The sequence below is a fragment of the Rissa tridactyla genome, chromosome 1 (genome assembly GCF_028500815.1).
Source record: "Rissa tridactyla isolate bRisTri1 chromosome 1, bRisTri1.patW.cur.20221130, whole genome shotgun sequence".
NCBI lineage: Eukaryota > Metazoa > Chordata > Aves > Charadriiformes > Laridae > Rissa > Rissa tridactyla.
In genome coordinates this window covers 14,970,122-14,995,786 of record NC_071466.1, presented here as the reverse complement: position 1 = coordinate 14,995,786, position 25,665 = coordinate 14,970,122, and the positions used below count along the sequence as shown (strand labels likewise).

Sequence of the window (25,665 nt, the reverse complement as noted above, 5' to 3'; positions counted from 1 at the left end):
AACCCGGGAGCTGCCGCCTTCCCTTGGTTTTCAAGAAGCCAAAAAAGGGAGATCCCGGCCCATTCTGTGCTCCTACGAACAAACACCTCCACTCGCCGGCTGGCTGTCTCCTTCCCTCACCCTCTTCTCGGTCCCCAGGCGATGAGGAGCCCCCGGGCTCCGGCCAGGCTCACGCTGCGGAAGGAGAAGCGGGGATGTGCCGAGGGGAGGCCGGGAACGATCCCCTTCCCCTCCCTCAGCCGGCCGGACATCCCCCGCGTCCCTCATCCCGGTGAGGGGAAGGAGAACCGCATAGTGCCCCTCTCCCTGGCTGCCGGGACCGCGGGCTGAGGAAAAGGGAGCCCGAGGACGTTCTGCCCTCGCCGCTCCTTTCCCCGCAGCCGGCGGAGCCGGCCCCCTCCCGCCGCCCCGCCTCAGCCCGCCCTCCCCGCGCGGCACGCCGGGCCAACATGGCTGCTTCCCGCTTGGCCTGGCACCCGCCGCTTGGCTGACAGACAGCCGGCCGCCCCGGGGGGCCGCCCTGCCGCCCGGCATGGAGGAGAGCTCCAGCTGCGAGAGCCTGGGCGCCGGGCGGGCGGCGGCGGCGGCGGCGCGGCCGCCCAGCGGCGACTCCCTCTCCAGGTAACGGCCGCCGCGCCATCCCTCCCCCCTCACCACCCGCCCGCGGGGGGCCGGGACCGGGCCGCCGCTGCCGCACCGCCGCGGGGCTCGGCGGCTTGAGGGGCCCCTCGTCAGCCAAGAGCCATGGCGGGGCGTGGGGGGAGAGGAAGAGGGCGAGGAGGGGCCGGCAGGGAGAAGGAAGCCGAGGGGATGGAGCTGGTGCCATTTTCTCCCTCGGTGGGCAGCAGGCTCTAGCGTCTCCCCGCCGCCGGGTCCAGCCCGCCCGGGTGTCCCCATGTCCCTGCAGGTTGTCCCGGTGCTTGGGGTGGCTTCGGGGTGACGGTGCAGGCGTGGGCACTGCTCGACTGCGGCCAAGCCGGTTTCTTTTACAGGCGTTTAGTCAGAGCAGGAGGTGCCACCCCCAGCAGCCTTTCGATAAAAGCTGTCTGAACAGCCACAGCTGCGCTGCCTGCCTGGGGTGCCTGCGGTGACTGAGTTGAGGAAGGCAATGGGACAGGTGAGCTTCTGCTGGAAGGGCAGGGTAGGGCACCAGCGTTGTTACCTGCCTTCTGCTGCTCCCACGCTAGGCCTTACCCTGTGCTTTTTCACCAACAGATTTCCTGGGCTGTGCTGAGCATTTGCGGTTGTTGTCCTCACAGCTTTTTCTGAGAGCTTGGCTTTGTGGTCTGAATGACTTCTAACGCCATGTGGGTAATTTCCAAGGTCTTTAAGGCACAGAAGCTGAAAGGAGACTTTCCTGTTCCTCCCACCCTCCACAGCCTATGGGTGAAGTTTGAATTTTGCCACTGGCAAGCGCATCTCGCTTGGGCCATGCGTTTGGCGCAGGAGAGTGTGGTAGGGTAGCAAGGGAAGATGATGGCTGAAGGACAGGGGTGGTGGCACAAGAGACTCTAGGTTTCGTGGTAGGGCCTGGAAGCAGGATGACCTGGTGACTGAAGGTTATTCTCTCCCATTCTGGCTGCTGTCACCATGGCCAGGTCGTAGGATCACAGGGTAACTCAGGCTGAAGGGATCTCAGCATCCCTCAGTCCAGCCTCCTGCTCACAGCAGGGACAGCTCTGATATCAGATCAGGCTGCTTGTGGCTTTTACCCAGTCTGATCTTGAAAACCTACAACAACGGAGACTGCACAGCCTCTCTGGGCAGCCCGTCTCCATCTTCTGGATATTTTCCACATAGCCACTGCGGCTGCTTTTCAGTCTCCTGAAGCAGTCTCTGCTCCAGGCTCCCACAGCCTCTCCTCGCAGCAGGTGCTCCAGATCCACCATCCTGGTGGTGCTTCCCTGAACTTCCTCCGTCAATGTCTTTCCTGCACTGAGGGGCTAAAACCTGGATGCAATATTCCAGAAGCACTCTAATGAGTGCTGAGTAGAGGGGGATCCTTCCCTGTATCTCCTGTCTCTCCCTCTAGTCTTATAGCCCAGGGTGCTGGTGGCCCCTTTGCTGCCAGCATCTCTGTTTTATCCCCAGCAGGACCCACAGGGCCTTTCCTGCAGAGCTGCTCCCCAGACAGGCGGTGCCCGGTTTGCGCTTGGGCTTCTTCCTTCTTGAGTCCTTCATGACTCCTTGTCCTCATTTCACCCTCCTCCATCAAATTGTTCTGTTCTCTGCTGTCTGTATCAGCTTCCTTGTGCAGTTTACCTGTACCCTGCCAAATGTCTATAGACCTCTTTCCCACTTACCTAACTGACCCAATATACGCTTCTGTTTCCCTCTGCATCAACTTGGGCAACTTGGACCCATCTGGAGGTCAGTCACTGTAAGAAACGCAGGCCTGTGGACACAAAAGAGAACTTAACTCAGAAGAGCCACTGGCTACAAGGAAAGTCCTGTTCAGCCTCTCAGCAGCATGCCCTGCACAGATGGAACTGTTGGAAAATTGAGATGATAAATCTGTTTCTGTTGAGCATGCACAAGGCTGTGTCCTCCAAGCCCTGAAAAGGCCCAGACTTGAGCAGACTTCTTGGGATATAAAAACACTTATCCAAAAGCTTTCAGAATTTCGAGTCTCTGCTCTAGCATCTAGAACTTGTAGAAGAAAGCCAGCCAATTTTTTTTAGGTATTCCAAACAAAATATATTTTTCTTTAGCCAGGTGTTGGAAATAGATCTGCAGTTATTAATAAAAAACCCCTCATCTTGAGTTGGTATATGCTGTGAAACTTTTTAGTTAAATTGTAAGAAAGTAAAATAAGGTTCTTATAATGAGAGATGCCTGATAACCTTCAGAATGTTTATTACCAACTTCCCCTGCAAATCTAACGATAGTTATGCACAAACAAATAATTTTCCTATGAATCAGACTGCAGATCCATTTTCAGTTTTGGGTTTTTTTAAAGATTTTTTTCTCATTAAAGCTGTACTGCAGTTTGATTTTATGCATCAGAACAATCCCTCTGAAGCTAATGGGACTATTTGTATGCATTGAAACACACTTATTTTCATCTCTGTGATTGTGGTCTAATAGCTAGACCAACTTTGGATCATTAACCTATGACTACAGAGACGTGACACATTTTCACTAAGTGATTTTGTTTAAAAAGAAAAAGTTAGCTTTGGGGATGATGTGAGGAGCACAATGAATCACAAGGGTGCTGTCATCAGTTTTTATAATCTGTTTTATTTAAAAGGAACAACAACAAAAAAATGAGTAGAAGGCCACTCATCCCAGATTCAGTTACCTAGCAATGTGAAGCCTTGCTGAGTTGTAGTTGACTGAATAGTTTTATACAAGATTTAGAAGACTCGGAAAGATGCTAGTATCAAATATATACGGTAACACATTATTTGCATTCTTTTGGTTCCAGCTTGGAAGTTGAGTGAGTTTCATATTTCTAGAGATACTTAAGAACTAACACCTCAAGAAGGCATGCTTGATAAGAGTTCCCTTATACATAAAGTTGCTCACATGAATAAGGGCCTTAAAGAACATATATATGTTTACTTGTCTTTTAGTAATACACATGAGATATGTCAATAATGGCATTTGACAGTGACAGTTGCTTTCATATTTTAATAGACCCTAGTAAAGTGCTGTACCTGTGGTCCCTGAGTAAGATATGGGAATAACTAAACAAGTGTTATCTACTTTTCTGTCCCAACTAGAAAAATATTTGAAAATGCTTTACGAGACTCACCGTATAGCTGTTTGTACACGGTAAAAAAATCCCCAGCTCTCTGTGGAAATACTGAGTTAGTTTCAAATGAGCAGGTCACAGCTAATTAACTCAGCTGCCCTCATAGTTGTGCTGAAACAGCTATTCTGCTTTTCAAGTCTAAGCCGTCTCACCCAGTGCTAGTTTTGGGTGGCACAGCACTGGGTTCTGCAGCTCTGTGTGGTTTCCAAAGTCAGTATTTAGGATGGACTTTCCCCTTGCATCCTGTTCTCGTGGAAGACAGGTGACCATGAGCCAGCTAATAAAGAGCTGCAGTGGTATTTAACTAGAAGCTTGCAAGGAGCGCTTTTGTGTCTGCAGTGTCAGGCCGGGAGCAACCTGCGAGACAGAAAAAGGACTAAGGTAAAACACTGATTCTAATGTTTGATGAGCTACAGTACAGTTACATCCAGAAGAGCAAGCTTTACTTAGTGTTATGGACTGCTTTTATATCTATAAAATGGCCTGGGGATCCTGGGTGAGTGAGTGATAAACACACTTCAGCTGTGCTAGTTAATTAGAGTTCTTCAAAGACCGCTCTTAAAATGAATTTGTAGGTAAAGTTGTGGGTGGTTTTGTTTGGTTTTTTTTTTAAATTTGAAGTTGCATGTGGACCCTCCGACTTTTGGAATTCAAAGTAATAGCCAGCAAAATTCTACCATAATCTTTCCTTTTATGAAAGGAAAGCCAGATAAAGCCATATATGACTTTAGCAGAACACATGACTTCTGGAAAAAGGTGATGTCTGACTTCAGCTATTTACTTTTCATTAAAGGCGATGGGGCATTTTGTTCATGCAGTCTGTGTGATTATGTGCTGTAGTTTCTGAATGAACATATATCTCTTTGTATTCCTCTGAAATGTTACCTGAAAAAAGCGTATTACAGTCCAGTCTGAACAACAGTCCAATAAGGTATCTAAGAGGCTTTCTGTTAGATCCGCTGAAGGTAAATTTGTATTGCCTGTGCAAAAGCATGGAGGAGATTGTACTGTAAAGAAACTGCTGTAGGAGATGTCAGCGATATTTCAATCTCAGTATAAAATGAGAGAAAGAGATAAGGCAGCGGGCAGATGTTTCCTGCCAGCATGACTGTAGCAATGTTTGATGTTACCACTTTCTGGTTGCTTGTTACCACCTCTCTGCTGGTGGTTATCATCCACAGAGGTCTGCAGATGCAGTGGATCCTCTGCACGGCACTTTTACTGAAGCATATGAGAATAATCATGCTCCTTGTCTTTATGTTTGCAGGGATAACTCTGAAAACATAAACTCTGTGTAAATCAGTGCAGCAAGGTCTGTTGAAGCAATAGCTCCATGAGGTATGAACTCCCCCCTTCGTCTCAAATAAGGTCCTGTCAATACCTGGTCTGATTTAAGGCTACGTTGAAGGAATTCTTTCCCCACGGGCGAGCGCAGTGCTGGGAAGAGTTGGGTCTGTAAGCTGTTGGCTGAGGAGGGCTCGCTAGCACCACATTGCTACCAGATGTGTGAGATTTGCTGATTGAGTTGTTTTGTGATGAGTCATTGAAGTTAGAGTTTGAAAGGGAAGATTTTAGCCAGTTCTGGTGTTCGGTGAAATGTGAGTAGCTGTCATTTTCCTCATGGGCTTTGAGAGCACTTCTTGCATTTGATTTCTTATATGTGTGAAGCAGGATTTCTCAAGAGTTGTTACCATTAAAGACAAGTACGTTGCTGGCTGAGTGTTGATAATGAACTGGTTTTTGCATCTGAGAAACTTAACACTGTGCCTAGAACCAATTTGCAACTCCAGACGGGCTCATTATCATTAATTTTAATATGTGAGTGATAATTTATAACACTTATTTGCAACTGAAGTCCATTCTGAGATAGATAGTGGGTTTTTTTGTGTACTGTGTATTGTGAAGATAAAGAGCAGTTTTGCCTGCATATACTTTTACAAAGTGAGGAGGATCTCTTATTAGAGTCTGAGGATTTGGGGCAGAAAATAATGAAAATAACGAAAATAACATTCAGTCAAAAAGGCTTTAGAGCTTTTAATTTATGCAGTTCACTTGTGAAGAGAAACTGTTACCTTTGAAGAACTTGGGACTTGTTTTTAGTAGCAGTCTTTGGCATGCAGGTTTTGGCTCCTGCATTCAGCAGAAACCATTCCTACTTCTCTTGGAGAGTGAGACCTTCAGTTTTAGAAGTTTACCTCTATCAGGCACACAGAGATCTCTTTGTCCAGATTCTGGCTATACAATAAAAGTGTATATGTTTTCTTTTTAAAGTATATTTTTCATTTGAGAATATAAAATACAATTGACCCCTGTTTCTTGTATTGTAATTGATGTTATATTGCTGTTTAAAGGCCTCACAGGAATTTGGGGTGCCATGGTACTAGTTGCTACACAGATACAGATGATGGTTTCTGTGTCGAAGAGCCAGGGACCAACTATTTAAATGTGCCAAAGCCAGGACTGTATTTTTACTAATGTCTGGCTGGTAATTTTACTAAGCTCTTGGATGTGCAGTCAAGTGCTGAGACTCCTTGCTGAGAGATTGGGCGAAGAGCGAGAAAGTCTAAGGATGAGATGAAAAACTGCTGTGGAGAGATGAGGCAAGGTCTGACAGCTGCTGAGGGGTAAAGCTAGGCTCAGAACATGACTCTCTTGGGTCCCATCAAGCACTGCCTTTTCTGAAGAGAGATGGTAATGTTATGTTGACTAACAGTCTGTTTGCTAGACAGTTTTGAGTCGTACACGGAGTGCCTTAACTCAGGCTGTTTACAACTGAGATGCAATTACAGAACCTGAATTTTAAGATTGAGGATGACCTGACAGTGTCAAATTACACAATTCCTATCTGATATGTGGTTGTACTCCTGCTGTGACTTCAGTTATAGGTTATCACCTGTCTTGAACATGTTTTGTTGTCTATTTCTGATATTTTATCGTCTCCCTTCCTTTGCTAATTCTTTCATAGCTCATGTACAAAGGCAAGAGCTGCTTTTGGAAAGGTCATAACACCTCTTGAATGGCTCAGCAGAATCGATAGTCTGCAGCTTCTTTTTCCTGAATCTTTTCCCGATGACCTGCTTTACTGTTATTGGTTTTTCAGTGCCGAGGGTATCAGGTAGTGTAAAAAGAGACCCAATCCATACACCGAAGGGCTTAGATTACCAGAAAGCTTCGTTGAGGATAAAAACAGCAAACATACATTAGAAATGCATTGGAAACCTTCCAGAGGTCACTCTACAAGGTGTAGTTGTAAAACGGGACATGAAAAAAGTGGTCTTGTTATTTGTCCATGGGAAGCCCGTTCCACCATGAAGAGGAGGGTGACAGGAAGGTAATGAAGTGCTTGGTTTGTAGAGGTGTTTGGGATAACTCAGAGAAGTGAGACTACAGAAGAGACACTGTCACAGTAATTACCCCATCTTCATTTTTAACTAAAAAACATCTGGCTGCTTTATAGCCCCAGTAGCTGGGAGCTAATTGAAGAAAAAATCAGTGAAAGACAACAACAAAGAATCGGTGGAACTTTTCGAGTATTTGTTTTTCCTTTTTCTACCAGCTGTAGTTTCTTTTGCCAGACAATGTTCTCACTCAGTAATTTTCCAGTGATTTCAAGGTAGCTCTTTTCCTTGCTTCTCTCTTGCCTCTCTGCTCCATGAATTCTTTTCCATTGCTTTCTAAGCCCTGATATATTTGATGAAGGGAAAGTCTTAGCAGTTTTCTAGTTCATAACCCCTTCAAGGTGATGTTCTAGTAATTTTGTTAGCTCTGCACAAATGCTCCCACTTTACAGATCGGCCCTTTCTGTAGTCTTCTGGCCATGGCTCCAGAATCATTAACGTTAGATCACCCAATGGTTCAAATTTGATCTGGGTCAGGTGTGGGTACGTGATCATATTTCTGCTGAACTAGTTAGAAAAACACGAGTTTATGGGGCTTTTTTCTTTGTTCTGGGAAGATGGGCAACACCTGTTTAGAATAAAACAACATTTTTATCTGGATTTATTTACTGTGATGTAATGAGGGTACGTGCTTGTACAAAGCATTACACACAAAATCTTGTTCGTGGACAAAAAGGCAGCACATCTTTATGTAGCAAAGAATTTATTGTTAGTGTAACTGAAATTTTGAAAGTCTAATCATTAATACCTGAGATACAGTTATTACAAAAAAAGAAAGAAGAATAATGCAGTTAAAACTGTCATACATATAAATCTTAGTTTCTACCCCTCTTTCTGGTCTTATGCTCACCCCTCCCCTATTCTGGGTCCCAGAGGTTTTATTCTTCCAGGTTGCTGGTTTTATTCTGGTGGTGACGGGTGTTAAAGCAAGTTGTCAGCATCTGGAGTCCTTTACTGGGAGAAGTATGAGGTTCACGTTGACGGTTTCTTCTTTCCTTACTGTAGGATCCACCTGGGATCATTTTAGTATGTTTGGTAAAACAACTTTACACCTATCTCTGTCTTCATTGGTCTGCAATTCCACATTCCATCTGTTTTTTGCTATATATGGTTGCTTTTTATGGGTATTAGATACTATTTCTTCGTTACCCCTAAAACCAGTTTTGTCCAGCTCCAGGTCTGCATTTCTTTAACTGAACATTGGTGAGTTGTTTATAGCCGCGGTCTCCAGTGCCAAGCCTGTGCCCCATCTCTTCTCATCCTGTGCCTGTACTCCTCTATGCTGTGTCTTTTATCTCCACTTCTCCAGGCCTCTGCTATCATACCAGGCTGTTGTATTTCTCTATACAATTAGTTAGGGGTAAATATCTCATTCTATATAGAATAACTGCTTGTTGCTGCGATTTGTGCAAAACCTTGGTTGTACCTTATACAAACAAAAATAAAACAAAGTAGATATAGACACCTGGCCAATTACAGAAATTACAGTCACAACTAAACCAGGTAAAATAAAGCTGCAGGCAGGCCAAAAAAAAGTTCAGACAAACCTCGGTCCTGAGGCCTTGAAAATTCACTATAAAGCTTATGAAGAGCAATGGCAGTACTGAATGACAGTACTAAAGGTTAACCCAACTATATTTTTCTGAACAAAATTTAACTGGTGCAGTGACTATACATCTGATCAGTGCTTGGTGTTTTGTGAGCAAAGCGTTTGGTGTTTGGGTTTTTTTTTGTGTTTTCCCCCCTCCCCCCAGCATAAAAAGCACTAATGTCTGAGTTACTGAGCTCCTGAACCACAACCTTGTTCATACCTCCTGCCTTTAGTGAAGATAAAACATTTGTGCTATTTTTATTGTTCTGTTAATAAATGCTATTGTTGACTTCTGTGATAGCACTGCTATAGGACAGTAGTCTTCTCAAAGATGGCACAGACAAGTAGTAGGACTAGCCTCGTCATCTATTTCAGCTATATCTTCCCATGAATGAGCTGGAGCCTGTGAACAAGTTGGTTACATATGGAAGATTACAGAGGCTGTCTGGCTGCTGTGGAGAGCAGATGCTGAAGGTAGGGGCACGTCACTGAAACCTGTAGTCCCACAGGTAAGCTGCTAAAGGATGACTGTCAAAATCAGTCATCAGAGTGGAGGTTAGTTTAACCAGCAGATGGGATACCTTTAACAAGTCAAAACTGATCAGCATCTCGTTTGTAAGTAGAAGACCTCTGATACGGAAATGAAAAATGTGGGATCTTCTGCTTGCATTTTACCCACGTTGGCTGTCAGAAGGATGTTCTTGAAAATTCAGGCTGTGGCCTCCAGTCTAAGAATGGACGTCCCACTTCACCGAAAATGAGACCCCACATCTCATGAAAGAGTGCTTCCCAAGCCTTTTTCCTCAAAGGCGAAGAAGCATGCTACCAATATGGGCATTAAACACCATGATGTGAGTAGAAGAATGTGGTGGGACTGTTCGTGGATGTGCCCTTGACTTGTGCCAGCAGAGTAGTCTCGGTCCTTCCCTTGTTACCATCTGCTGGGCTACAGCTTCTGCTGATCACTGCTGCCTCCAGCAACACGGAGGGACATTTTTCATCTTTATTTGCTAAAACATATTCTGACTCTATATTCCGTCTGCTGCTTCCCCTTTCTGCTTCCACCTTGCATAAAGAAAAACACAGGCACCCTGGATGAGATTTGTCACATCTCACTGGACTGATGCAGACCTCTGCTGCTTTCTGGGTTTCTTTTTGTAGATGATGGGGAAGAGTGAGTCATCTCTGGTTTTCCCCAGTGACTGTAAGGAGAGCCTACAGTGAGTAATTCAGATGTGATCACCTACGCAGCGCTCCCTCCCAGTCGTTGCGGTAGGGGCAAAAAGCATGTTGAGTTTGGGTTGTTCTCCACTCCAAAAAAAGGAAGGAAGTATTTCCTAACTAATGTTATTGCTCTTGTTTTGCATATTAACTAAATCTTGGCAACTGAGAGGAAAGCAGAGATTTGTAATCCGGTTTCTTAAGCCTGTTTCTTCATGTACATGTCTAGTTTGTCCACTGATAGTTTTTGTAACATTTGGACAACTTTAACGGTGTTTGACAGAGGAGTGAAAGTAATAACTTTTGTTATGTATATTGTTAAAGTTTTGCTTTTAAACAAAAATGGAGATGGGAAGGGAAGGGAGGCCATGTCAGTTTTTCCATTGCAAAGAGGCGTATTCCTTTTTCAACATAAGGGAATACCTAGATGAGAAAGATGTCATGAGTATGTGCGGATTCTCTTTCGCGAGGCTTTTTTAAAGTTGAAGAAATATTCTAGGTCTCTTGTTTTTGCATTTCCTTCTTTCCTGGGATTTCTCTGGTGGCTGCAAAAGGCTTTGTTCAGTTGAAAACAGAAAGCAAATACAAACTTCTCTACCACAAGACACTCATCTTCTGGAAGCCAGGGCAGGATCTAGTTCAGATTGCCATATCTCCGTGTGAATTAGGTATCTAAAACTTCCCTACTCTCAGCAGAGTCAATACAATCCACAGGTAATTCAACTGAACAAGGGTAATGTTCCACCCTGGGAGAGCTGAATTGTTGTCCAGACTCCATTGCCTCGGTTTCTGTTGACTAAATGGGAGCATAAATACCAATGGTATCTACCATCGGGAGCTGAGCCATCCAGACCTCATTGATCCTACTCCTCTTTGAATTACTTTTTTTCCGCATACCCTGATTTCTTCTTGAGGAAGCAGAAGCGGCAAGAATAAGTGACCTTAGAAGATTAACCTTCATTTTGGATGCATGAGAACTGATGTACAGAAAATCTTCAGATGAGCTTGCAAACTTTGTGTGCCTTATTTTCTTGCAAGGTGGAAGAATTTGGAAGATCTTTGTTTTCAATGTGTACCCTACTGGGCAGTGCGGTGAATGAGCATGCCCTTTGGCCAGTCTGGGACATATAGAAGTCAATGGCTGCTGAGCACTTTGGAAACTGGGCTTTTTATTTAGATACTAAATGGGACTAAGTTTGTGGGGAAACTTGGTCCCAGGTATGAGTGTTGAAGGTGAGGACTTTGATGGACCACAGTCTTCAGAGATGCTGGAGTCTCTGGAAGTTGTGACAAAGTACAGGTGCTAAATGTTTCTGAAAACATCCTGTATTGTCTTAGCTTAAATTTCTGGAAATAAAGCCCCCAAATTATTGAATGCTTGGCTTACGTTAGCCTTGAGACTCTGCTAGGGACCAGTTTGGTGCAGGGGTTGGGCTTCTGACCGAATATATTTGTTCCCAATCCTTTTTTGAGCCAAGTCTGGCAGAGCATGCAGCTGCGTAGATACTGTCTGTGAAAGCTAATCAAGGTGTTACACCACGTCAGTTTTGCTCCTTCTTTCGATTATTCCCAGTATGGAACAACTAATGTCATTGATGAGTAAATTGCTGGTATTTTTAATTCCTGTGGGTGTTTGGTTTATTGGGGCGAGGGTGTTGTGTGGTGTGTGTTTGAAAGAAAAGCAGAACATTTAACAATACATGTTACGTTCTGACTAAGGTGTTTTTTAAATAGGGAAATAGGTAGGAATTGAAAGAAAAATTGAGACAGCACATGAACCGTGGGAAGTATACATTTGGTTAAACTATACATAATTGTGTCTTAGCACGTAACTAGAGACTAAGACACTGCCAGAACACAAATAGTAAAAGCGAACTTATATCTGTCTTTTTATCCAGTTCTCCTTTCTGTCCTGAGGTGAGTACTTACTAATGTAGATATTATTTCTAATTTTTTCTGTGATAAATTTAATAGTGTTTGTTTTGTTTTTTAAATTCGCAAGCAACAAAAGATTTGATATCCTGTGTTGGTTTCTATTTTTTCTGTTTCACCTTGCTCTCAGACTGTGGAGTTACTGCAAATTATCATGGGACTGTCTGAATTTGCATCAAAATCCTGATAATTTTTTACTTGTATGTTTTTCTCTGGCTTAATATATTTTAAAGGAAGGGGTGAAAGTTTATATGGTAAATATAAATGCTGGTAAAAGGCAAGAGTGGTTTTGAACTGTGTGTAGGATTTCCATAGTGAGTTTTGTGCGCATTCACAGCACCTGTGGAAAGAGTTGTTGCCAGCCCTTTCTCCTGTGGGGTGCGGTGGTAAATCTGAGGTTGCTCTGACGTAGGAGGTAGGAGCACCACCCAGGTCTCTTACTTCTCTGACACAAAATGTCCTGAGCCTTGGAATCAGCTTCTTACACAGGTAGGGTTTAAAGACATGGGTAGTCTTGTAGCACCAGGAATCACTTGGATTTGTGTTCTTGAATTGCCTTTTTGCTAGAGGTGGTCATGCTGCATGAAGAGCCCCTTGGCTGTGGTCTGCCCAGGCTGCTGCCTGGGTGGTTTTGGGGAGAAAGCTGCAAGTCAGGACACGTGCTGATTCATCACGGCCCTGAGAGATCACTTGCCAGATGTCCGGTCAGTCAGTGATCTCCCTAATGGCTTTCTCTCTGTCGCCGTGCAGCACTTCTTCAGCCATCTGAAGCCTGAGGTTCTGGAATTTCTCTCCCTCAGCCATGGTTTTTTGACCTAGAAATACTATTTTCTTGAGGGGCTCTTCTTCACTTTTAGTTTGGTCTTGCCTGCTGCAGCATCTTATAGTTGAGAACAAAGATGATGATGATGAATGATGATGAATGATCCCAAAAAGAATAGCAATAACCTAAGATGTAGGAAGGTGCAGAGATGAGCAGGTGGGAGCACTGTCCTAGCAGGCAACCTTGTTTGTGTTGAGGATAAGCAGGGTTGCGTTTTCAACCCCTGTTCACCTTCTAGCCTTAATTTGTTTTCAGCGCTAAGGGTCTGTCCCGGTGGTTGGAAACACCAAAGCTTGGGAACACAGATCCAGAGATGCGCATTATCTCCGGGAAGTCTGTCAAACCTTTCTCCCGTGCACTAGGGCAGAGCCAGAACAACTGGGCTGCCTTTGCATCGTGTCTCACCTGGAGCAGGTGGGGCGCTCACTATCTGAATTACTAATGCTGCAAGCGAAGGCGCCTGTGCTAGTGATGGATTTTGCAAGCTAAACATTTCCATTAGGAACTGGAATCATAGAATGGTTTGGGTTGGAAGGGACCTTAAAGATCATTTGGTTCCAACCCCCCTGCCATGGGCAGGGACACCTCCCACTAGACCAGGCTGCTCAAAGTCTCATCCAGCCTGGCCTTAAACACTTCCAGGGATGGGGCACCCACAACCTCCGTGGGCAACCTGTTCCACTGCCTCACCCCCCTCACAGTAAAGAATTTCTTTCTAATATCTAAAGCTACCCTCTTCCAATTAAAACCATTACCCCTCATCCTACACTCCCCGCTAAAGAGTCCCTCCCTATCTTTCCTGCAGGCCCCCTTTAGGTACTGGAAGGGGCTGTAAGGTTTCCCTGGAGCCTTCTCTTCTCCAGGCTGAACAACCCCAACTCTCAGCCTGTCTTCATAGCAGAGGTGCTCCAGCCCTCTGATCATCTTTGTGGACTTCCTCTGGACCTGTTCCAACAGATCCAATTCCTTCTTGTGCTGAGGACTCCAGAGCTGGATGCAGTACTCCAGGTGGGGTCTCACCAGAGTGGAGTAGAGGGGCAGAATCACCTCCCTCGACCTGCTGGCCACGCTTCTTTTGATGCAGCCCAGGACACAGTTGGCTTTCTGGGCTGCAAGCGTGGATTTGCCAGCTCATGTTGAGCTTCTCGTCCACCAGCACCCCCAAGTCCTTGTCCTCAGGGCTGCTCTCAACCCATTCTCCGCCCAACATGTATTTGTGCCAGAAAAAAGTACTGGATTATCAGCCTGCTTTCAGGAGGTAGTAAGTAATTTTGGACTCTGTAGATATGGGATGAAATGTAGTTGGTGAAACAGAGGCAAAATGTCAGTTCCCAGCAGAAGTCTAGCAACTTCTTGAAAAAGTATTTTTTTTTTCTTCTGTTTTCTTCCTCGTAGCTGAGTACCATCCCATGCCAGCCTGGAGTTTGTTAGAAAACTAACTCCCCTTTTGTTCCTCTTGTGAATACATCATTTTGTAATTGTCTTCCACGTGCTGATCAGAGGGTATTAGTTCAGGCTTCTGATAGCTCCTGTTCTTCCTGTTTTTTTACCTTCTGGATTGTTTGACTCATGAAAGCATGATACTGTGGGCTGCTTGCTGTTATTAATTATGTGCTGCATATTGGTTTGTCTTTGGGTGTTGGCTTTCTATTCTCGGAATCTTGCAAATATTTTAAACAATCAGCCTATTGTTTAGCAAGTGCTCTACACACACTGTAGGCCTTTTGTGAATTTATGGTTAAAAAAATAATAAAAGAATGACTAATGGAGCACGAACGGTGCTTGTGACACTGTGGTCCATTGTGTAACCATTAAGAGCAAAATTTGCATTCCTAGAAAAGCTTGTTCACGGTCAAAATATAGGACATTCTCTTCATGGCTCATGGGAAAACATGTACTATATATTCAGCTCAGGATGCTACTTAGGAGGATCAACTTTTAGAAAATGATATTTCTTCCCTTGGAACATTGAAGTCGGACTGAGACCCGGCTTTGCTTGGCAGCAGAAGTGAATCTTTTTCATTCAGGCAAGTGGCGTGGGGGGCTATTTTAGGTCTGTCACACACATGCACAATGATTTGTTTGCTGAAATGGCTTCTTTTTAAGATGTTGTTAAGCTCTGACATTGCCAGCCCTTTTGAATGGAGAGGGTACATTATTATATTGTATAACTGTCTGCCTCCCCCAAATGCCAGAGGAAGCCTGGCAGTTGGTGCTTTTCTTTCCTTCAAAAGCATATTTGTTTATGGCTTTTTTTTTTTCCCCTTTGAGATTGTTACAGGTCAAGCAGAGATTAAAGTGGAATCTTTAAATGTTTAGAAAAATTATGAGTTCCATGTACTTCTGAAATTAGCAATTGTCTGTCCTGTGTGTGCCTAAAAAGAGGGTACTGGGTGTTTGGAAGGGGTAAAGGTGCATCTCATTTATGCTGTAAGTGGGTTTCCTTTGGTACTTCTTGTCTAAGTAGAATAAGCCTGGTTTGATTTTCTGTTTTGCTGGAGATACTACTGCTTTGTCTATCCACGTAAGCTCTTTGGGAGAGGGGTTGCCTGTTATGGGCATGCGCAGTGCTGAGCACTGTGGGATTCCTGTCCTGGGAGAGATGGTGTTAAGATGCTAAAACTTCATTTACAGCAGCAAGAGCCTGTGACAGCCCTGTGGCAGAGTGGAAGCCGGCACAGAGCACCCAGTTCCTGCTGCAAGGCTCCAGTTCGGACAGACACCAACCATGCTTTCAAGTGCTTGTCTGAAGAGGGGCATATGAGGGATCTCTGAGTACCCTTAGGTATATATATACACACCCTGATGAGGACTATGGGGACCAGTTAGCCTTAGCACAGATCCACAGAGAGCTGCTGGGAGAACCTGATGTGGGCAGCAGCTGGATTTCCCAGGCCAGTTCAGCCAGTACTAGCTAGGACAAAGTCGCATTCATGGGGAACAAGCACTGGTTTGTCTGCTCTGATGTGACCCAGAACGTTTTTCAGTATTACTTTTTCCTTCTCTGAAAGAAACAGGAGTGTTGAAAGTATTTAGGAGGGAGAGTTGTCGGCTTGAATTTGTGAAGCAAGTGGGGAGTGCTCAATAACTCTGTGTCACATTTCTAAGAGAAGTGCCCAAGTGCTGCAGGTGCTTCTATTCATGGCCCTGCTGCAAATTTGAACCAATTGTATCCTGCTCTCTTGGCATCTGAAGCTTCCAAATTAAATTGTATTTGCCACTAGTCATCATTAATTTGCAGTTTTCACCTTGATTAATTTTTAGGAATGTGCATAATGAGAAACTTTTACAAAAACAGGAAGAGAGGAAATGGAAATTTGCCCTCTGCAGTGTTTTTCTCATTTATGACCTTTGCGGCTGAAACTGTATCGCCCAGTGGTGCATTTTATCCCCTGTTTTCCATGTGAGTTCAGTGACTATTGAAACAAAACATCCGGTTTGATACAGAAGAAATGGTGTGAGCAGTTCATGCCAATTAGCGTCTGAGTAATTGGCACACCTCTGCAAGCAGTGAAGCAGCTACTTCTTCTACTGTCAGGGAAGGCATCTTCATAAAGAAGGTGCTGGAGAGCTGACTTTATCATCACTGACTGCATTTTGGTTGTGTTATTTATAGGAGCGAGCCAGGTTAGTATTCTAAGACATTAATACAAAAAAAAAAATAGGTGTCCTCGAGCCCTGTGCATATGCTGTAAATAAAAATGGCCTGTTTTCGAGGGGTATGTTTCTCTCCTGTCCCATCAGCTTTTCACAGAGTTCTAGATGTTAAACTCATATGCAGGTTCCCAGACATGGATTTAGGAGAGGAAGTTTAGGAATCGGAACTTGGTTGGGTTTTTTTTCCCCCTTTTTGTTGTAACTGGGGTAGTTTTGTTCTGGTTTGGGTTTTTTGTGTGGTGTTTTTTGGGTTTGTTTTTTTTTTTTAAAAAAACAGTATCTTATTCTGAAGCAAGACAAAGGTCTCTTCCACAGTTTTCAAAGTCTGAACAAGTGTCTTCAGAAATTAACAGTGGTTTCTCAGAGAGTTGCTGCCCATAGAATCATAGAGCGGTTTGGGTTGGAAGGGACCATCTTTCACTAGACCAGGTCGCTCGAAGCCCCATCCAGCCTGACCTGTGGATGCCTTGATGGGGCATCCACAGTTTCTCTGGGCAATCTGCTCCAGTGTCTCACCGCCCTCGTCGTACCCAGTCCCTTTCTGCATAGGATTGTTTTTTGTCTTTGGGAAGGTGTATACGTATATATTTTTGATGTTCTTGCTGAACAGAAAGAGGCACATCTCTAAGATGCTTGCTTGGAAATGACCATTCTCAGCAAGTACCAGCTGGGATGGTTTAGCTGGAGCATCCCTCATAGTGATGTCATGCCCTTTGCTTCGAGTTTTGCCGGAAACTGCTGTGAAGTTTTATGTGATACGTGCAATTGGTTGTCCTGACTTTCTTCTTGGATCACATGGCCTAAGAGGTGAGATTGTGTGATGTGGTTGCCCTTAGGTCTGATGTTCACAGAAAGCTCTTCATAGAGATATCCAAGGAGTTTTCCTTCCTATGGAGGGTTGGTATGGGGAAGTACTTTTCTGAGTACAAAGAATTTTATATTAAATTTCCTACAGTAGTGGTGGAGGGAGGAGAACTCAGTCCTGCATAAATTGTGCATTTGTCTGCATCAGGTTGAAGCTCCAAGGTTTCATGGTTTGATTTTGACTCTTCCTTTGCATCTCCACACTTATATTCTACGTAACCTGAGTTCAGTGTGTCACGCTCAGGAGGTCAAATTGCCCTCGTCAGAAACTGGACTTGTGCTTTTGCCTTCCAGGGAAATCTGTTGCTTCTCTGCACTAGGAAAGCAATAATTTTATATTCAAACTCTTTCTGTAACAGTTGGCAAAACAAAGGACAACTACAAGTTTTTACTTATTTTCCCTGGCTTTCTTATGCACCATCTTTTTAAGATTGCAGGGGTCTGAGAGTAGCGATTGACTTGGATGGCTTTGGCAGATGCCATGTAATGACACTTTTTTGAAGTGGCTTAAGACTTTATCGCTTCTTTCCCCAAAAATATTTCCCCTGCACTTTCACAGTTTAACCGGATAAGTTTGAGTGTCTCAGACACTTCTGTTTGCAGCTTCTTTACATCTTTGTTGACAGTTTAAGCTAAGCGCACTGGCATACCTTCAATTCTGCTATGGATGCAGTAATACCTTTCAATTGCCTGAACAAGAATCACCGGAGGGCATCTGTCTGAATCTGAATTATCTTTGAAAACCATGGGATGTTGTGGGATAGTCCTAATAATAACAATGAACACTTCACCAGGGGTTGAGTCATTGCGCTTGGTTTCCATTGTAATTCTCTTATTAGTTGCATGTATGTGTTCCATATAGCCAAGGGGTTAATACTGTGTGCAGGTACTGTACAAGACCATTGTGCTGACAGCTCTCATTTGGACTCATTTATCATTCAAAATCTGGCCATAAGAAGTACGTTTAAATAATAAAAATAATCACTGAGGTGAAAGACATGTATCACTGTTAATTGCAACATAAACCTGTTTCCTGCTTCTGCTTGGGGAGGGAGGAAGGAGAGGAGAAATGGGGATGGCAGTATCCGGAGTAAGGTGCTTTCCCTGCAGGTGCTTATGAACTGTTGTAGGGGTCTCTCTTGGTACTTGACAGAGACATCCATCAGCAGGGAGGGTGCGGAGCTGCCTGGGCCTGAAGCAGGGGAAGAGAAATGCTCCAGGAGGTCCTTGGTCTTCACAGGTTCCTCACAGGAACATCTCACTTTCTTTCCTGTAGAAAGAGCTCAGTGTGTTTTGTGAACCTGAGTATATATTGCTTTTTAGAACCTTAATGAGGTTCAGAGACAATATCGTTATTTTTGCACGTTTATTAAGTTGTATTGAACCAGACCTTCAGCTAGCAGTGACTGGCACAGGTCCAGTGATTTTTAACCCATGCTGAAATCTGGCCGTACCTACCTGTGTTCTCAGGTGTTTGTCACGTGCCCCCAAACCCAGCAGTTAGGTCTGACTGTCGTGCCCTTGCCATCACTCGGGTTTGCTCTGTGTTGTCTCACTGGTGGAACACAGGTGTTGGGTGTATGTCCCTGCGAGAACATAGCATCCTCGGTGGGTTCCTCAGCATTTTAGACTGACATTAGAAGTACCCTGTCACGCTGCCAGAAGTATTGTTTGTATGAGACAGCTTTAACTTTGTCTTGGCAAAAGCTAGGATGATATGCAGAAGCTGTGACAGAAGCAGGAGTAAATGATTTGCCCGGGATGATGCAGAAGGGCTGGTGGCAAGGCATGGGGGGAGCTCTGGTCTCCTCGCTCTGAGTTTATGTGTTGGCCCCAGGACGCTCTCCCCCTTTCCCCACCCAAAGGCATATGAAACTGCGTGGTTTGAGGATCTTTTCTTTTGCATTGGCAGCAGAGGAGAGCTCAAGACTGACTAAACCACTGAAGCTAATAAAATTCTCATGCGCATGCAGGGACATCAGGTTAATGAGTTTGCTAAGCAGTGGAGCTGGAGCCACGTAACTGCCTGACAATGATAAGAGAAGGGAGCTGCAAGCCAACAGCGTTTCAGTTGTCTGCTCCTTCGTTCCATCTCAGCTCCCTATAAATGATGGATGAGGAGAACCGAGGCAGTGAGCCAAACATATGCAACCTATGCAGACTGTGCAGAACTGCATACTCCAAGCGGTATTGTTCGATTGTTTGCCGTACGTGCAGGCAGCTCTTCCCAAAAGCTCGCCCTGCTGCCACTGGAGGGAGGCTTCACTGGTGACTTCCACGGCAGCAGAGGGAAGCTGGTGCAGGCAGCTTTTGAAAATCCACTTCTAAAATGTAAATGCTTTCCTTCATTAAAACCCACTTGAAGCCAAGCGTGATCAACAAACATAAAACACTTTCACAGCTCAGTCGTGCGGTGGATTATAGTTCTCTCTCTTCCCCCCCCCCCCGCATAAAGCAATTTGCTCCTTAGCCTGCTGAAGTGAAATTAATTAGCGATTTCATAAAAATCTTTGGTCTACAATGATTAGATAATCGCTGCTTGTTTATTAGGTAGACACTTGGAATGTACAAGGGCAGACAAGTTGTGTAAGCAGAAAAACTGGTGACATTTTGATCCTTTTGTTAGCAGTCTCCCTCCATGGGAGCTGTTAAGAGCAGGTTAGACAGACAGGTCTCAGGAGTTGTTTGGGTGTAGCTTGTCCTGGCTTGGGAGCAGAGAGACTAGCGCATTCCATTAAACATTTGCAGCCTTTGCAGCTCCCTTTTCTGTGGCTAAAGGATGTGAAATTCTTGATGCAAATGCTGCTGCTAATAGGTTACTGTGCTCAGTGATTTATTGATGGTGATGGCCGCTGGGTGAGGAAGCTGGCCTGCCTGGTGCACATGGGCCAGGTTAGCTGCTGGTTTCCTCTTGCTTAGTTATTTACACCCATGCTAAATGACTTGTAAACTCAGCAGAGTTGCTGAATTTCAAAGTTGCATTTCAAAATGCATTTAAATACACAAAATTCTGGGCCCTGAAAGGGGAGGGAGCTAGAAGGCATGGCTTCTGGAGGCTTACTCTGAGCCTCTGGCTCCCCCGGCTGGAGCCGGTGCTAGAGAAGGCATGGTGGGGACCCAGGGACAGGAGTCAAGAGTTGTCACCTGGTGACAAAGGCATCTACAGTATCTTATGGCTTGCTGTACAGTAAACTGCTGCTGCTTTGTGAAACGATTAAATTAAGTGTGATTTTTAATTTTTCTCCCCTCCCCTTTTAAAAGTCAAATTAATTAAACAAACATGAGGGTGAATGCTTGGAAGACGAAGGCTGACCATGCAGAAACCAGACTGAAAGGAGTTTCAAGGGAACACATCCAGGGGTCTGAGCTCGTTTAAGTAAAGTAATGTAAAAATGTGGTTTAGTGCTAAGCCTAATTTAGCATGCCTGCAGGCTGCTGTGCGCAGAAGTGCTCTCAGCCTTCCTCATCATCTCCAGATACAGATTCCCTTTCTCTCCGTGCCCTGCATCTGATGATTTATATGGCCATGTAATGAATCCAATCAGCCCTATTATCCAACAGAAGACTCTCTTCATGTTTATTAATAGTTTATCGTGCCGGCAGATCAGCAAATTGAACCGTGCATCCCATGATGCTCATCCAGCGCAATGGAGATGGCATGGTGTGCAGACCAGGTTGAGAGGAGGACAAAGAGAGGGCAACGTGAGCAGCCCGTTCAGCAGCAGCGTACACTTAATTTTGTCGTAATGTGAAACCGTACACAAATTCAGTGTGTGTGTGAGACCCTTTGATCCATAAGAACGGGAGGCTTTGCAGGTTCAGTTCTTATTATTATAGTGTAAGATTATGTTCTGCCGGGGATGGAGACTCTGGGGCTGCCGCAGTGTGAGCAGCGTCGTGTGCACAAGTGCCACTGGCCGTCTGAAATGACATGAGTTTACGTGGCAACACTGCAAGAGCTGAGCAAGTTGTAAAGCTGAGTGATTAGCTGTTGAACTGTGTACAAACGCATTCAGTGGTATTCAATTGACATAAGTATCATGTGTTTTAAATAATTTTTTACTGTTCCCAAAGGTTCCATTTGTAAGTTTCTACCTCTTAGGATGAAAGAGTCGCCAATACTTTTTAATCCTTGGAGAGAAAGGACTGACTCCCAGCAAGAGCCCAATTTTCTGTAGTCCTTCATGTTTTTAACGCTGCCTCTGTAATAGTTTGCCAAACTCCAAAGAATAGAAATAAAAATGGAACATTTTGGCCTTTGGATGGCTGTTTACCAGCAGCAAAACAATTTTCAGATAATTAACAGATCTCCAGGCCCTTTGGAAGCTGAGATATAGCTCTTTCTAGGTTGTCACATGTCTAATTAATACAGCTAGCAACTGTAATACTCCTGCTGGTATTCTCCTTCGGCCAAGGCTAGCAAGCTTGCAAAGCTAGGCTTGCAAGCCCTATAGCTGATCCTTCAGAGTGTCTGTACACCCAGGTAAAACCTTTCTGGGGTCGGTAGGAGCGTGGGAATTAGTTGGCGCAGGTAGCATTGGCTCCTGTACCGTGGCTTCAGGGAGCAACATTGAACCGTGGAGGATCTTTCTTTACAGTCATCTGGGGTTTTAAGAGCATTATTATCGAATGGTAATTTTAAGCAATTATGGTTCTAGGAGAGGTCGAAGCATAAAAATGCTGTAAAATAAGCTTATTTTAATTCCTTACAGCTGTACTAGCAAAACTGTATAGGAAAAGAAAATAATTGTTTTGCATTGCTATTTAGCAAATCGCACTTTGTATCATCGTCAGCTGCTGAGAGAGTCTTTTTAATTCTCCTGAGGGTTGGGGCTTATACCTGAAGGAGGGAAGTTATGTGTGATGGAAAGAGTTTTTATTCTGAGTTTCTTCCACCGTTGTAAAGCTGCGGTTGGAGTTGTGCTGGCGTGCATTCAGGAGTCTGTTTTCATCCCCTTGCAGCGCACTAATATCTCCCATCTGAAAGCCTGAAATGGAGGCCCGTAGTTTCTATGATTTAGGATTTGATCAAGTGTGTGACTGTGATAATGTTGGCTCAGTGTGAGATGAGATTTGGTAATGAATTGTGTGTGCTTTGTAATCTGTGGCAATGGCAAGTAAAACAGGTTCTTCTAAACCACTGCTGAAGGCTGGGTAACTGAGAGTGGAAAGGGTGGAAATAGTGAAAAATGCCTGATATGACTGTAAGCGAGTGGCCGTACTTGTTGGCTTTTGAGCATTCTTGAGCACAGTTTTGATACGCTGTGGTGTTTTTCTTTATAGCGCTTCCACTTCTCAGTCGGACCATTCTGCGCACACCAAATCTGCTTCAGCCGTATCGTCCGATTCGGTCTCCACCTCGGCAGACAACTTCTCGCCAGACTTAAGGGTATGTCTGTTTTGTCTTAAAAGAGAAATATATATTATATGTCGTGGCCTCCTTCAGAGGACATTTCTTGCTTCTGGGAGTTTGGATATGGTAAAATGTTTTCAGCTTTCAGGTTAGTGCCAAATTTTATGTAGTCAAAGCATGAAAGGACCCAAAGTCAAACAGGTGAAATAGAAACTGAAGTTTAATCTCTACCATATTATTCCCTTCTTTATAAAGTTATTTTATCTTCAAAAAGCTGACTCTGCAACCTACACTTGGAGATGAATTTTCAAAGGAACTCAATTTTCTTTTTAAGTGCTTTAAGTAAGTGAAATCCTCAACCTGCCACTTGTATATCCTTTTTTTTCCTGTTGTGTGCGTGTATGAGATGTTCTCTCTTGAACACTCCTGCTTGTTTGTAAACACTGAGTCCTTGGAAGTATCTTCTTTCAGAGAAAGATTGTTATCTCCAAGCTGATAAAACAATCTTCTGTCACAATAAATTGCTCTGACATAGAAAGGTCCAAACAAGGCTCTTTTAAGTCTGTTATTAGATTATTTTTTTTTTTAATTATAAATCCAAAGTTCTAGTTCAGTGTCGCAGGGGTTTTGAAAGCAATCGGTATGTTCCTCTTATGAAATCAAAGGGTTTTCTGATATACCCTAGCTTTAAATAAACATCCCGGAGTATAAAACTGTTGATGTTGGTACATTCTAGTAATGACTTTTAGCATTTCTCAGCTGTGGTTGAGCGTCTTTGTAAAATCTAAACACAGAAAAATTGCATAAAATCCTCTAAATGCAACACTAATTCCTTTGACAACCATGATAATTTTTTGTCCCGTGAGTGTTGTCTCAGTAGTCCATCGTTAATAACAGAAAGTCCACCTGTTCGTAAGCGGCAACAACACAAATGTTTCTTTCCAAAGGCAGCTTATTAGCTAATATTAAGCTAAGATTTGAAAATGAATCAGTTTATGTGGAATCTAATGATAGTTTACACATTTTACCTATGGATACAAAGAGTAATCTTCAGAACATGTCTGGGTAAAGAAGTGTGTAATAGGTTTGAAGGTATTCCCACGTGAAGTTGGAGCATTACATTACTGCAACATACAGAAAACGCACTGTTTAGGCTGAGGCTAAGTGATTTCATTGATACAAATACACATAAGATTGCAAATACTGCTACAACTGTAACTGTCTGTGTAATATTATAAAAAAATAAATGTTACAGAAACTTTTTATTTCCTTATTTAATTTTTTTACTGAAGTTTGCATAAGTGGGTTTCTTTTTGCAGTTCAGATGCGCAACTCAACTGCCTTTTCACAGTTTTTCAACACTTGGGAGTTACATTTGCAAGTAGAGAACAAAGCAACATTTCTTTTCTAGAATCGAGGTTGTCTTTACTTGCCGGTGGTTAAGATGGCTCAATGTGTTTTCCTTGTAACCCTGATCGCGTCTTGTGGCTCTCCCTCCTTTTGTCACCTTGTCTGTGCGAATTGTAAGCTATCTGGGTAGGGATTCCTGCTCTCCTGGATTTGTCTGGTTCCCCTCAATCAAAAATAACATCTGCAGAGGGATGCTCACTTAGCTGCGTGATACATTCAGGCAGAAGATACACGTGTTGTTTACTGGAGGCCATTAGAAGCCCATACTTCCTTGCTGTGCCACAGTTCCTGTAATTTGCAGAGTGATTTCTTCACAGTCTGCCCTCTTCTTTTTTTTTTTTTTTTTTTTTTTTTATTTCTAAGCAAACTTTAGGTTCTGCCACGCTTGGAACAGATGCTGCTCCCCTTTCATTTTAGAGTAGCATTTAAGGAGAGATGGTAAAGCAGAGAATTACCTATTTAGAATAAAGGTACTGCAGGCCAAGTGTGAGCCTGTGCCTCTGCTGGCAAAATGCTTCTTGCTCTTAATCTGCATCAGCTCTGTGGGGCCTGAATTCGGCATAAGCCTGCCGTGCTTCACCTAAAGCTTGCTCTTGTAGGTGTGATGTGAGTGGCTGCGATGCAGCTGTGTGCAGGCATAGGGCTGGTTCTTGCCTTTACACTTGAGTGACTGCTTGTCAGTGGTGAGCAAACCTAGAAAAAATGCATTCCCACATTCCTACTTATATTAGGGCACAGGGAGAAAGGGGCAGTTTCCACTAGTACAGGTTGACTTTATCTCTCCTAGAAGAATTCATGCATTAACCATTTCGCTCTTCATTCCTGAGGATGTTTGATGCTGGCGAACAAGCCTGGGAGGTGGGATGAAGACCTGTCCTCTACCTGTGGACAGCCTCTTGTGTTGGTATTGTCAGTGCAACTGCAGTCCCACAACCTGTCCTCACATCGATCGCTGTCGGTGCTAGTGCGGTCCGTGCGCTCCCTGGGCTTGCTCTTGGAGCCTAGTGCGAGCTCCTAAATGGAAGAATTATAATGAGTGGTGATCAGCTAACACTGATTTCTTTCAGGTCTTGAGAACAGACATCCTCTCTCTGGGCTTATCATTCTTTGTCCAATTTTCTCCAAATTAACATCTCTGTCATGTGACAGTTCTGCAAGTTGTTTTTTTGGTGTTTTTTTTTTTTTTTTTTTTTTAAGTCTGTTCTGTGAGAGATTTTTCAAGGTCCTGATTGTTCTTACTGTTTTCTTTGATCTTTCTGAGATGTGGCCTTGCCTTTGATATTGCAGATGAGGTCATACCGTTATCTGATACAGTGGTGTGAGCGTGCGCTCTGTTCTCGCCCTTTCCTTACGCGCCTGGGCACCTTGTGCAGCTTTGATTGGCACAAGACAGAATGAACTCCCAAGTCTTAATAGGTACTGAGATTTGAGCTAAGCACCTTATTAGTTCTGAGGACAAAACGAAGTCCCACACTGTTCCTGGAAAAATGTGAGAGAATAAGCCCTGAAGTGGGAACTAATGCATTTTGTGGTAACTCTGTGGTGCGGGAGACAAGTGCCTGGGCTACATGGTGTTCTCACAGGAAGGTGTTGCATCAGTTAGCTTTAAGAGGCTGAAAATAAGCTTTTCAAGATTTCGAAGTGGATCTGCCAATTATG

At 44.1% G+C, this 25,665-nt stretch overlaps 1 protein-coding gene across 5 annotated transcripts in view; it reads left to right on the top strand.

Annotated features, from left to right (window-relative positions):
• Positions 1–443: 443 nt before the first annotated feature.
• MTMR2 (myotubularin related protein 2) overlaps positions 444–25,665 on the top strand; it is a 65,421-nt gene continuing 40,199 nt past the window's right edge. The window contains exons 1-2 of one of the 5 annotated variants that reach the window (XM_054191868.1): positions 444–621; positions 22,527–22,632. In XM_054191868.1, coding sequence (XP_054047843.1) covers positions 533–621; positions 22,527–22,632 — 195 coding nt within the window. In that variant the 5' untranslated portion in view covers positions 444–532. The other 4 variants (XM_054191886.1, XM_054191877.1, XM_054191905.1 and 1 more) reach the window with 4 other exon arrangements.